At 40.1% G+C, this 13,764-nt stretch overlaps 1 protein-coding gene across 5 annotated transcripts in view; it reads left to right on the forward strand.

Annotated features, from left to right (window-relative positions):
- The first annotated feature begins 3,071 nt into the window (after positions 1-3,071).
- The window catches only part of ptprz1a (protein tyrosine phosphatase receptor type Z1a), a 56,939-nt gene continuing 46,246 nt past the window's right edge, over positions 3,072-13,764 (forward strand). For 3 of the 5 annotated variants that reach the window (XM_078791073.1, XM_078791075.1, XM_078791074.1), the window contains exon 1: positions 3,072-3,303. In XM_078791073.1, coding sequence (XP_078647199.1) covers positions 3,243-3,303 — 61 coding nt within the window. In that variant the 5' untranslated portion in view covers positions 3,072-3,242. The remainder of the gene's footprint in view (positions 3,304-13,764) is intronic. The other 2 variants (XM_078791076.1, XM_078791077.1) reach the window with 2 other exon arrangements.

Raw genomic sequence — 13,764 nt, forward strand, 5'->3', positions numbered from 1 at the left:
ATAATTATACAGTCGCATCAGGGCGTCCCGGGGTCGCCATGGCAATGGCGCTGCAGCGCTGCTCATGCGTGATCAAGTGGGCGGGGCTTTGGGAGAAAAGCTTTTTTTTTCAGAAAAAATGAGCGAGACTGAAAGCTGACGACGTCCACATCAACTCCTTTTGGGATGGAACTTTATCCCCCCCCCACCCCCTTGTGAACGTCCACGCTAACAAGTGGAAAGCTGCTTTTTGCATAAATTAGTGATAATCCTGCGTAAATTATTCAAATGTATTCGCTTCCTTCAGGACGGGGGCCGTGTCCGCCTTTATTGGGAGGTTCAAAAATCTTTGCAAACTCAAAAGGAGGAAAAGTTGAAATCTCACTTTGGCCCATTAACATACCCTATTCTACATACAACATTTTACGTGCAGCACTCGTGTACATGCAACATTTAACATACCCAATTCTACATACAACATTTTATGTGTAGCACTCGTGTACATGCAACATTTAACATACCAAATTCTACATACAACATTTTATGTGCAGCACTCGTGTACATGCAACATTTAACATACCCAATTCTACATACAACATTTTATGTGTAGCACTCGTGTACATGCAACATTTAACATACCCTATTCTACATACAACATTTTACGTGCAGCACTCGTGTACATGCAACATTTAACATACCCAATTCTACATACAACATTTTACTTGCAGCACTCGTGTACATGCAACATTTAACATACCCAATTCTACATACGACATTTTATGTGCAGCACTCGTGTACATGCAACATTTAACATACCCATTTCTACAGACGACATTTTATGTGCAGCACTCGTGTACATGCAACATTTAACATACGCAATTCTACATACAACATTTTATGTGCAGCACTCGTGTACATGCAACATTTAAGAAACCCAATTCTTCATACAACATTTTATGTGCAGCACTCGTGTACATGCAACATTTAACATACCCATTTCTACATACAACATTTTATGTGCAGCACTCGTGTACATGCAACAATTAACACCAAATTCTACGTACAGCACTCGTGTACATGCAACATGCAACATTTAACATACGCAATTCTACATACATTTTATGTGCAACACTCGTGTACATGCAACAGTTAACATGCATTTTACATTCAACATACAGCATTTTATGTGCAGCACTCGTGTACATACAACATTTAACATGCATTTTACATTCAACACACAGCATTTTATGTGCAGCACTCGTGTACATGCAACATTTAACATGCATTTCACATTCAACATACAACATTTTATGTGCAGCACTCGTGTACATGCAACATTTAACATGCATTTCACATTCAACATACAACGTTTTATGTGCAGCACTTGTGTACATGCAACATTTAACATGCATTTTACATTCAACATACAGCATTTTATGTGCAGCACTCGTGTACATGCAACATTTAACATGCATTTTACATTCAACATACATTTTATGTGCAGCACTCGTGTACATTCAACATTTAACATGCATTTTACATTCAACATATAACATTTTATGTGCAGCACTCGTGTACATGCAACATTTAACATACCCAATTCTACATACAACATTTTACGTACAGCACTCATGTACATGCAACATTTAACATACGCAATTCTACATACATTTTATGTTCAGCACTCGTGTACATGCAACATTTAACATGCATTTTACATTCAGCATACAACAATTTATGTGCAGCACTCGTGTACATGCAACATTTAACATGCATTTTACATTGAACATACAGCATTTTATGTGCAGCACTCATAGTCATGCAACATTTAACATGCATTTTACATTCAACATACAACATTTTATGTGCAGCACTCATGTACATGCAACATTTAACATGCATTTTACATTCAACATACAGCATTTCATGTGCAGCACTTGTGGTCATGCAACATTTAACATGCATTTTACATTCAACATACCACATTTTATGTGCAGCACTCGTGTACATGCAACAATTAACATACCAAATTCTACATACAGCACTTGTGTACATGCAACATTTAACATACACAATTCTACATACATTTTATTTGCAGCACTCGTGTACATGCAACATTTAACATACCCAATTCTACAAATAACATTTTTATGTGCAGCAGTCGTGTACATGCAACATTTAACATGCATTTTACATTCAACATACAACACTTTATGTGCAGCACTCGTGTACATGAAACATTTAACATGCATTTCATATTCAACATACAACATTTTATGTGCAGCACTCATGTACATGCAACATTTAACATGCATTTTACATTCAACATACAACATTTTATGTGCAGCACTCGTGTACATGCAACAATTAACATACCAAATTCTACGTACAGCACTCGTGTACATGGATCATTTAACATACGCAATTCTACATACATTTTATGTGCAGCACTCGTGTACATGCAACATTTAACGTACCCAATTCTACATACAACATTTTATGTGCAGCACTCGTGTACATACAACATTTAACATGCATTTCACATTCGACATACATTTTATGTGCAGCACTCGTGTACATGCAACAATTAACATACCAAATTCTACGTACAGCACTTGTGTACATGCAACATTTAACATACCCAATTCTACATACAACATTTTATGTGCAGCACTCATGTACATGCAACATTTAACATACCAAATTCTACATACAGCACTCGTGTACATGCAACATTTAACATACCCAATTCTACATATGGCATTTTATGTGCAGCACTCGTGTACATGCAACATTTAACATGCATTTAACATTCAACATACAACATAGTAGTTTATAATGTCCTTCCCAGTTTTTTAAAGGGGGACTGACTGCTGGGGCCGGGCGGACACACCAGCATGCCCCCTTGGACCTTAGCCCCATAACATCATCAGTATACTGGATCATCATAAGCATAACTAATAGAATATTCCAATGGACTCTGACGTCATTCATTAACAAAGGAATCCACATTTAAAAATGAAGGTGTGCCGCGTGCGCACGTCTGGTGTGTGCGTGTGCGTGTGCGCGCGTTGTGGGCGGAGCTACTCTCTCATTCAGACGGAGATTCGAACCACAGAGCAGGAAGGAGTACGGGGAGCCGCGCGGCGCACCGAGTACCGTAAACCCGAACACGCCTCAAGCCTTCCGATGGGTGTGTGAGCGTAGCGCAACGGGACCTGCTCCTGCTTTCACCGTGTTCGATTCCCTACGCGTACGCAGACATGCGCGGGAGGAACTGCGAGGCGCTTCTGGCGACACTTGTCGTCCTGTTGACCCAACAAGGTGCGTGCTACGTTCTTCTGGTTCTGGTACTTTATTGGTCCTGGTGCACTTCTGGTCCACTTCCTTATGGACCTGGTTTTCTTCCAAGTGATTCCGGTCCACTTCAAAGTGGTTTGGCTTGGGGTTCGAACCGCTTGTGATGCTGTTGTGTGTCTTGTAGGGGAGCGTGTAGCAGTTAGCATGTGCATTGTCATGTTGTCATGTTGGGTTGAGGTATTATGAGATAATCTGACTGGGGAGGGGGGTAACGTGACCCCCCCCATGTGAAAGTGTCACGCAGGACAAGTAGAAGACACCTGCTATGTTGGACCCCCCAACAGCAAACATGGCAGGTCATGGAGGTCCGACTTCTCATTTTTATTCAACCATTTTATTATTTTTATTACTCTTTTCTTTCTTCTTCATCAGCTGTCCATCATCTATTCATCCACCCATTCATCCATCTATTCATCCATCAATCTGTTAGTCTGTCCGTCCATTGATCCATCATCTATCCATTTGCCTACCCGTCCATCCATCAATCATCCATCCATCCATCCATCAATCATCCATCCATCCATTCATCCATCATCCATTAATCCATCCATCCATTTGTCCAGTGACATGTGCATCCATTCATCATCCATCCATCAATTCTTCTCTCATCATCCATCCATCCATCATTCACCCATCCATCATTCACCCATCTACCAATCATCCATCCATCCATCATCCATTTTTCCAGTGACATGTGCATCCATTCATCATCCTTCCATCCATTCTTCTCTCATCCATCATCCATCCATTAGTCCATCCATCCATCATCCACCCATCCATCCATCATCCATTAATCCATCCGTCTATCCATCCATCCATCATCCACCCATCCATCTTCCATCATCCATCCACCCATCGATCCATCATCCATCCATTAGTCCATTCATCCATCCATCAATCATCCATCCATCCATCATCCATTTTTCCAGTGACATGTGCATCCATTCATCATCCTTCCATCCATTCTTCTCTCATCAATCATCCGTCCATCATCCACCCATCCATCCATCAGTCATCCATCCAATTAGTCCAACCATCCATCAATCAATCAATCATTCATCCATTAGTCCATCCATCCATCAATCATCCATCCATTAGTCCAACCATCCATCAATCAATCATCCATTAGTCCATCCATCCATCCATCAATCATCCATCCATTAGTCCAACCATCCATCAATCAATCATCCATTAGTCCATCCATCCATCCATCAATCATCCATCCATTAATCATCCATCTATCAATCATCCATCCATTAGTCCATCCATCCACTCACTCATTCATCCATCATCCATCCATCAATCATCCATCCATATGTAAATCCAGTCCAATGAGTATTAAGTGTGGGTGCTAGAAGGGGCGTGTCCCTGGCCTCCTCAGACGTTTGGGTGTAGCAGCGTTCCAGAGAGGACACTGCCTGGTCTGCTTAGTCTCCCTGGTCTGATGGTCTTCCTGGTCTGATGGTCTGCTTGGTCTGCTGGTCTCCCTGGTCTTCCTGGTCTGCTGGTCTCCCTGGTCTGCTTGGCTGCATCTCTTTGGGGGGGAGGAGCAGTAAAAAAAGATTAGGAGAGAATTTGGCAGCAACTTGTGTTTTTTTCTGTCGAGATGTGAAGCCTTTTGTTGGTGGGCCAGCCAGTTTGGATGTGCCGGAGGGTTCGATACCGGCAGAAAGATCTCCCGTGCCGCCTCCTCCTCCTCCTTCTGCTTTTTTACTTCAAATGAAGCTTGGGGGGCACAAAGGAGGTGGCAGTCTGGCACGAAGGAAGGAGGCGCAGGAATGCTCCATCTGCCCTCCTCAGACCTCTTTGGGATGGGACGGTACCGGAACCGGTTGGGAACATCAGGTCGCTAGTGTGGAAGTGGTTATTTGATGATGAGATTAGTTGGTATTAAGTCTCTTTTTGTCCCGGCCGGTCCTCAGCTGAATGGGGGTGGAGGTTACGCGGGGAAACAAGCATTGGGTGGTGGACCCCGGTCAGCTGAGGAGGCGCCGGCACTGCTGCGCCGCATCCTCGGGTCTCAATGATGCTGTCAGAGGGGAGATTTGTTTAGTAACAGTAGGATGGGGGCGACGGCAGACTGGGCGGGGGGGGGGGGGGGGGGGGTCAGAGCCCCAACAGAAAAGAGAGTGTCATGTGTGGGGGGGGGGGCATTTAAGCGTGACGCATGGTGGCATTGCCATTTGTCCTGTTGGTGATGGCAAAGAGCAGGAGAGGACGCCGTCACACGAGACGCTGGAGTGCAAGTGTGGGAGCGAGGAGGAGGAGGAGGAGGCCAGAGGCCTCGCAGGCGTCACGCTCCCGCCTTCATTCAGCTTCCTTAACGACCTGAAGCGCCATCTTTGATTGACTACTTCTTCATAAAGAAATCTTGGGAACACATGACTTCCTGTCCTCCCATCAGCCTTCTTATGACCTTCTAAATAGGCTTGTTTACATTATTAGAGCCCTCCAGACATGAAATAACACCCCTATAGTCAGAAGTGACCCAATATAGGAGACATATTAAGAGAAAATATGACATATAAGACATAAAACAACTGTTTGCAACCTTCTAAATATGGTTTCTATAATTATTAGAACCCTCCAGACATGGAATAACACCCCTATAGTCACCTTTACACTCCTATTACCCAATACTGTAGACAAAATAAGACAGACTAAGACATATAAGACATAGTAAACTTGTTTATGACCTCCTAAATACGCTTGTTTACATTATTAGAGCCCTCCAGACATGAAATAACACCCCTATAGTCACAAATGAGTCACAAATATAGGAGAACTAATAAGAGAAAATATGACATATAAGACATAAGACAACTGTTTGGCATACTGTCAACATAATAAGAGACAATATGACATATAAGACAGCTATGTACAACCTTCCAAATACATTTTTTAAACATTATTAGAGCCCTCCAGACATGAAATAACACCCCTATAGTCACCTTTACACCCTTATCACCCAATGCTGTAGACATAATAAGAGAAACTGAGGCATATAAGACATAGGAAACCTGTTTACTATGTCTTTTTTATATTATTAGAGCCCTCAGACATGAAATAACACCCCTATAGTCGCAAATGACCCAATATAGGCAAACTAATAAGAGAAAATATGACATATAAGACATAAGACAGCTGTGTACAACCTTCTAAATATTTTTTTACATTATTAGAGCCCTCAAGACATGAAATAACACCCCTATAGTTGCCAATGACCCAATATAGTAGACACAATAAGAGAAAATATGACATATAAGACATAAAACAACTGTTTGCAACTTATTAAATATACTTTATAACATTATTAGAGCCTACTAGACATGAAATAACACCCCTATAGTCACCTTTACAGTCCTGTTACCCAATATAGTAGACATAATAAGAGAAAATAAGACATATAAGACATAACACAACTGTTTGCAACCTATTAAATATGCTTTCTAACATTATTAGAGCCCTCTAGACATGAAATAACACTCCTATTGTCACCCTTACACTCATATAACTCAGTATAGTAGACATAAGAGAAAATATGACATATAAGACAGCTGTTTACAACCTTCTAAATGGTTTTAACATTTTTGTTTCCTATCTTGTCAGTATGTTACCATAGTAACATTAGTAAAGACCTCTAGACATGAAATAACACCCCTATAGTCACCTTTACACTCATATAACCCAGTATAGTAGACATAACAAGAGAAAATATGACATATAAGACATAAAACAACTGTTTGCAAGCTATTAAATATGCTTTATAACATTATTAGAGCCTTGTAGACATGAAATAACACCCCTATAGTCACCTTTACAGTCCTGTTACCCATTATAGTAGACATAACAAAAGAAAATAAGACATATAAGACATAACACAACTTTTTGCAACCTATTAAATATGCTTTATAACATTATTAGAGCCCTCTAGACATAAAATAACACCCCTATAGTCACCTTTACAGTCCTGTTACCCATTATAGTAGACATAATAAGAGAAAATAAGACATAAAACAACTGTTTGCAACTTATTAAATATGCTTTATAACATTATTAGAGCCCTGTAGACATGAAATAACACCCCTATGGTCACCTTTACAGTCCTGTTACCCATTATAGTAGACATAATAAGAGAAAATAAGACATATAAGACATAACACAACTGTTTGCAACCTATTAAATATGCTTTATAACATTATTAGAGCCTTGTAGACATGAAATAACACCCCTATAGTCACCTTTGCAGTCCTGTTACCATTATAGTAGACATAATAAGAAAAAATAAGACATATAAGACATAACACAACTGTTTGAAAGCTATTAAATATGCTTTATAACATTATTAGAGCCTTGTAGACATGAAATAACACCCCTATAGTCACCTTTGCAGTCCTGTTACCCATTATAGTAGACGTAATAAGAGAAAATAAGACATATAAGACAGCTGTTGAGTGAGCAGCCAGCAGAAAAGATGGAGTAATCAAACATGTGTGAGTGTCTTGTTGGCCCTTATTCTCTCCCGCTCCTTTCCTGGAGGCGCCTCCTCAACTCTGCTTTTCTTTTCACGTTGTCCCACATTTCTGTCCCCCCCCCTTTCTACTGTCCCCCGGCCCCCCCTCCAGGTTTTTTTAATCCTCGTTTGTTCCCCGTCTGAGCGATGGGAGCTCTTTGCACGGTGTCTTTGCCGGCGTCCTCCTGGCACCGCGCCACCAGTCCACCCACTGGGTGCTGTAATTGATGACAGGGGAGACCCGGGTGGCCTTTAGAGGTTTTGGGGGAGAGAGAACAAGGGGGGGCCTTCCCGTGGAGGAGCTGGTGGCTCCGTGAAAAAAAAGTGCCACGGAGAAAGGCCTGTGGTGAGCGGCAGGCTCGACCTGCCGGCATTGAACGTGAAGGCGCTTCAGGCGGACGCGAGGCTCACAACATTTCCATTTAAGCCACCGGTCTGATCCTCTTAGCCGGATCAGCTTCCAGTGTGTGCAGCAGGAGAAGGAGCTTAAGTTGCTCCATCGCTGATGTTACAAGCTCACAGTCCTGACTTCCTTACTGGGAATGCCGCCCCCGCGACCCGCACCGGGATAAGCTGAAGAAAATGGATGGATTTGGGAAATGGGATTTAACGGTGCGCCGTCATCATACGTTCATACATAGACAGTAGAGTAGACATAACAAAAGAAAATATGACATATAAGACATAAAACAACGGTTTGCAAACCTTCTAAATACACTTTTTAACATTATTAGAGCCCTCCGGGCATGAAATAACACCCCTATAGTTGCCAATGACCCAATATAGTAGACATGTTAAGAGAAAATATGACATATAAGATATAAAACAACAGTTTGCAACCTATTAAATATGCTTTATAACATTATTAGAGCCCTCCAGACATTAAATAACACCCCTATAGTCGCCAATAACCCAATATAGTAGACATAATAAGAGAAAATATGACATATAAGACATAAAACAACTGTTTGCAACCTATTAAATATGGTTTCTATAATTATTACAGCTGTCTAGACATAAAATAACACCCCTATAGTCCTCTTTACACTTCTAATACCCAATATAGTAGACATAATATGAGAAAATATGACATATAAGACATAAAACAACTGTTTGCAACCTATTAAATATGGTTTCTATAATTATTAGAGCCCTCCAGACATGAAATAACACCCCTATAGTCACCTTTACACCCATATCACCCAATACTGTAGACATAATAAGAGAAACTAAGACATATAAGACATAGTAAAATTGTTTATGACCTTCTAAACACACTTTTTTTTACATTATTAGAGCCCTCCAGACATGAAATAACACCCCTATGATCGCGAATGATCGAATATAGTAGACATATTAAGAGGAAAATATAACATATAAGACATAAAACAACTGTTTGCAACCTTCTAAATATGTTTTAAATATTTTTGTTTACTATCTTGTCAATACGTTAGGACATCAAAAAAAACCTCTTTCACCATTATTAGAGCCCTCGAGGCATGACATAACACCCCTATAGTCACATTTACACTCCTATTAGCCAATATCGTCCACACTAGACATGATAGGACAATAGAGACATGAGTTTGGTGGTGGTGATGATGATGATGAAGATGCGCTCTCATCAGCCCACTTCATTCACATAACCGTGTCAAGGTCAACCAAGGACAAATCCATATTGTCCCCTGCTGTTCCTTCCAATTAGGTCGTATCTTAAATTAGTTCCACGTCCCCCAAAGGCAAACGTTGGCGTGTCAATGATGTTCATGTCGTGTTCATGCGTGACATGTGACAATCATTAGAATTACATTAATAATCATAATCATTTATCAAATCAAATACAAATAATCATTCATTCATTCATTTTCTACTGCTTATCCACACCAGGGTCGAGGGGGTGCTGGAGCCTATCCCAGCTGTCTTGGGGCAAGAGGCGGGGAACATTCTGGACTGGTCAAAATAATAATTAATTCATTCATTTTCTACCGCTTATCGTCACCAGGGTCAAGGGGGTGCTGGAGCCTATCCCAGCTGTCTTAGGGCAAGAGGCGGGGAACATTCTGGACTGGTCAAAATAATAATTCATTCATTCATTTTCTACCGCTTATCCACACCAGGGTCGAGGGGGTGCTGGAGCCTATCCCAGCTGTCTTGGGGCGAGAGGCAGGGTAGACCCTGGACTGGTCACAAATAATAATTCATTCATTTTGTACTGCTTATCCTCACAAGGGTTGTTGGGGTGCTGGAGCCTATCCCAGCTGTCTTGGGGCAAGAGGCGGGGTCCACCCTGGACTGGTCACAAATAATAATTCATTCATTCAATTTCTACCGCTTATCCTTACGAGGGTCAAGGGGGTGCTGGAGCCTATCCCAGCTGTCTCTGGACCGGTCATAAATAATAATAACAATTATAAATAAATTGAGGAGCGTTCATAAATCCACAAAAGAAGCTTTCAGGAATAATGCATGCATGTAATAATAATAATAATAATAACAACAAATAATACATATATAAAAACATAATAAAATAATAACAATTATTATTATTAATAATAATATTAATTCATTGACATTATTCATTATTTTTAATAAAATAATAATATTATTCATGATAAATAATAATAAAAATAATTATAAAATAATAATTAATAATAATAAAAATTATAATAATTATTAATCAATGCATTCATTCATTCATTTTCTACCACTTTTCCTCAATTAATAATTATTATTATTATTAATAATAATAATATTAATTATTTTTAATAAAATAATATTATTAATAATAAAAATAATTATAAAATAATAATTATTAATAATTAATTCATTCATTCATTTTCTACCGCTTTTCCTCACAAGGGTCGTGGGGGGTGCTGGAGCCTATCCCAGCTGTCTTGGACCGGTCATAAATAATAATAGCAATTGTAAATAAATTGGGGAGCGTTTTCTTCATAAATCCACGAAAGAAGCTTTAAGGAATAATGCATGCATGTAATAATAAGAAGAATAAAAAAAAATAATACATAAATAAAAACATACTAAAATAATAATAATTATTAATTATTATTAATAATAATATTAATTATTCGACATATTCATAATTATTATTAAATAAACAATATTATTAATAATAAATAATAAAAATAATTATAAAATAATAATTAATGATAATTACAAATAATAATAATAAATAAAAATAATAATTATTAATTAATAAATAATAAAATAATTATAAAATAATAATTAATGATGAAAATAATAATTATTATTAATTAATAAAATAATAATAGAAATAATCATCATCATCATAATAGCCATAGCCATAGCATCATGGATGGTTGACCCAAAAACCCTGACTGATGTCTGCTGTTCTTTGCAGCGATCATGTGACCTATGACCGCTATGAAGGAGCGTACTCTATGCATGTCAACACCCGGGCGTGTTGGTTCTATAGCAGATTGAACAGAGTCAATATTGGAATATTGGAATATCTTCCCGTCACAACCAACCGGTACCAGCTCCCAGCCTTTAGACAAAACCCCCCCAGGGGTTGACTGGTCCATACTCAAGTCAACAACAACTGAACTTTTCCATGCTAGAATTGTAGTCTGTGTGTTCCGGCTCTCCAGGAGAAGACATTCCACATGAAATGACGGCACGGCCTCCTTTTAAGGGCGACCCAGTCGGCCTGCGGAGCTCTGCTTTGTGACCATTTATAGTGGTGGATAGTTTTATGTGGACTTTTGGATGGGCGGATACAAACCAGACAGATGCTGCAGGATGTGGCAGGGAGATGATCCAGGCCGCCATGACGCTTTTATTTAATGATGATTCCAAGCTGCTGTCCCGTGGAAGCTTCCGGTCTTCTTCTTCTTCCTTTTTGCTCACCATGCCTCCAAGCTGTGGGACCAAAATGGTTTTTACATCAAAATAATTCTTTTCCAAATATAACACAATGAACTATTTGAATTGTTCACAGTTAGAACGGAAATATGTGCAATTCCCAACAATTCCCACATGTTTACGGTGGGTCGTCCATTGTCCCACAATGGGACAGGACCCCACTATGTCTTTAGGTTCAAGCTCAGTCCCCCCGACCCCGGACTCTCGTAAGGATAACAACATTAGGATTCCGTCTGAGGTGGGGGGGGCGTGGCCTGCGGCGGTCCCAGAGTTGGCTAATCCTCTTAGTCAAAGCACGGCGGGAGACAGAGGGACTTCCACGGGTCGGAGCGCCGCACTGGACTCGCTCACACGGCCATGGTCACTAGGACTCCATGGAAAATGTACTTCTTCATTAGTTCCTCAGTAACTACTCTAAAAACATGTGCCATAGTCCCTCAGTAACTACTCTACTCAATAGTTCATCATGACTTCTCTATTAGTCCCTCAGTAACTACTCTACTCATTAGTTCCTCATGTGTTCTTCATTAATTCCCCAGTAACTACTCTAAATGTATGTCCTTTAGTTCACCAGTAACCACTCTATACATTAGTTCCTCATTACTCTAAATGTATGTATCTTCCTCAGTAACCACTCTATTCATTAGTTCCTCGTTATTGATTCACAAATTCCCCAGTAACTACTCTAAATGTATGTCTCTTAATCAGTAACCACTCTATTCATTAGTTCCGCATTACTCTAAAAGTATGTTTCTTCCTCAGTAAGCACTCTATTCATTAGTTCCTCATTATTTCCCAACTAGTTAATCTGTAACTACTCTAGATGTATGTATCTTCCTCAGTAACCACTCTATACATTAGTTCCTCATTATTTTCTCAGTAACTACTCTAAATTGATGTGCCTTTGTTCCTCAGTAACCACTTTATCCATTAGTTCTTCATTTGTTCCTTAGTAACTATCTCCTCATTAGTTCCTCATTATTTCTTCAGTTCCTCAGTAACTACTCTAAATTGATGTACCTTCATTCCCCAGTAACCACTCTATCCATTAGTTCCTTAGTAACTATTCTAAATATATGTGCCGTAGTTCCTCAGTAACTACTCTATCCATCAGTTCCCCATTAGTTAATCAGTAACTACTCTAAATGTATGGGCCTTATTCCCCAGTAACTACTCTCCTCATTAGTTCCTCATTATTTCTTCAGTTCCTCAGTAACTACTCTAAATTGATGTACCTTCATTCCCCAGTAACCACTCTATCCATTAGTTCTTCTTAGTTCCTTAGTAACTATTCTAAATATATGTGCCGTAGTTCCTCAGTAACCACTCTATCCATCAGTTCCCCATTAGTTCATCAGTAACCATTTTAAATGTATGTACCTTTGTTCCTCAGTAACCACTCTATTCATTAGTTCATTACGTGTTCTTCATTAGTTCCTCAGTAACTACTCTACTCATGAGTTCCTCTTGAGTTCTTCATTAATTCTTCAGTATCTACTGAATGTCTGTCTACCTTCTTGTAAAGTGAGGCCGAGCAGGAGAGTGGTGATGGAGTGGTGGTGGAGTGGTGATGGAGTGGTGCTCTGGTGATCTGAGAACCTCAACAAAAAGTCCTGATGGTCCGTGAATTGAGCGGAGGTTTTTTTCGATTGTCACGTCCTGTTGGACAGGTGTTGTATTCCCTTGGCGTCGCTCTTGCATGCTTGCAACCCGACGCCGTGTCGGCCATTGTGTTGGCGTCGCTGCGGCGTGTAACTCAAAGCTTCGTCGCTTGAAGTGAACATGAGTCCAATTTGTCCCCATCTGTGGACTTGAACTGACGTCAGGGACCATGAGGTGTTAACATCTTTACCTCCGGGTGGACAGCCGACCTTGCTGCTGACTCAGGGGTGCTGACGTAAACGCAGACATGTCAGTGGACGACAAAGGAGGACTGTTGGCGGGGGCGGTGACCTTATCGGATGGCTTAGTTCCATTTGGAAGCATTCTTCACACCTCAGGCTTCTCTG

This window comes from Doryrhamphus excisus, linkage group LG6 (genome assembly GCF_037039965.1).
Source record: "Doryrhamphus excisus strain RoL-2023G ecotype Guam linkage group LG6, RoL_Dexc_Guam_v1.1, whole genome shotgun sequence".
Classification (NCBI taxonomy): Eukaryota; Metazoa; Chordata; class Actinopteri; order Syngnathiformes; family Syngnathidae; genus Doryrhamphus; species Doryrhamphus excisus.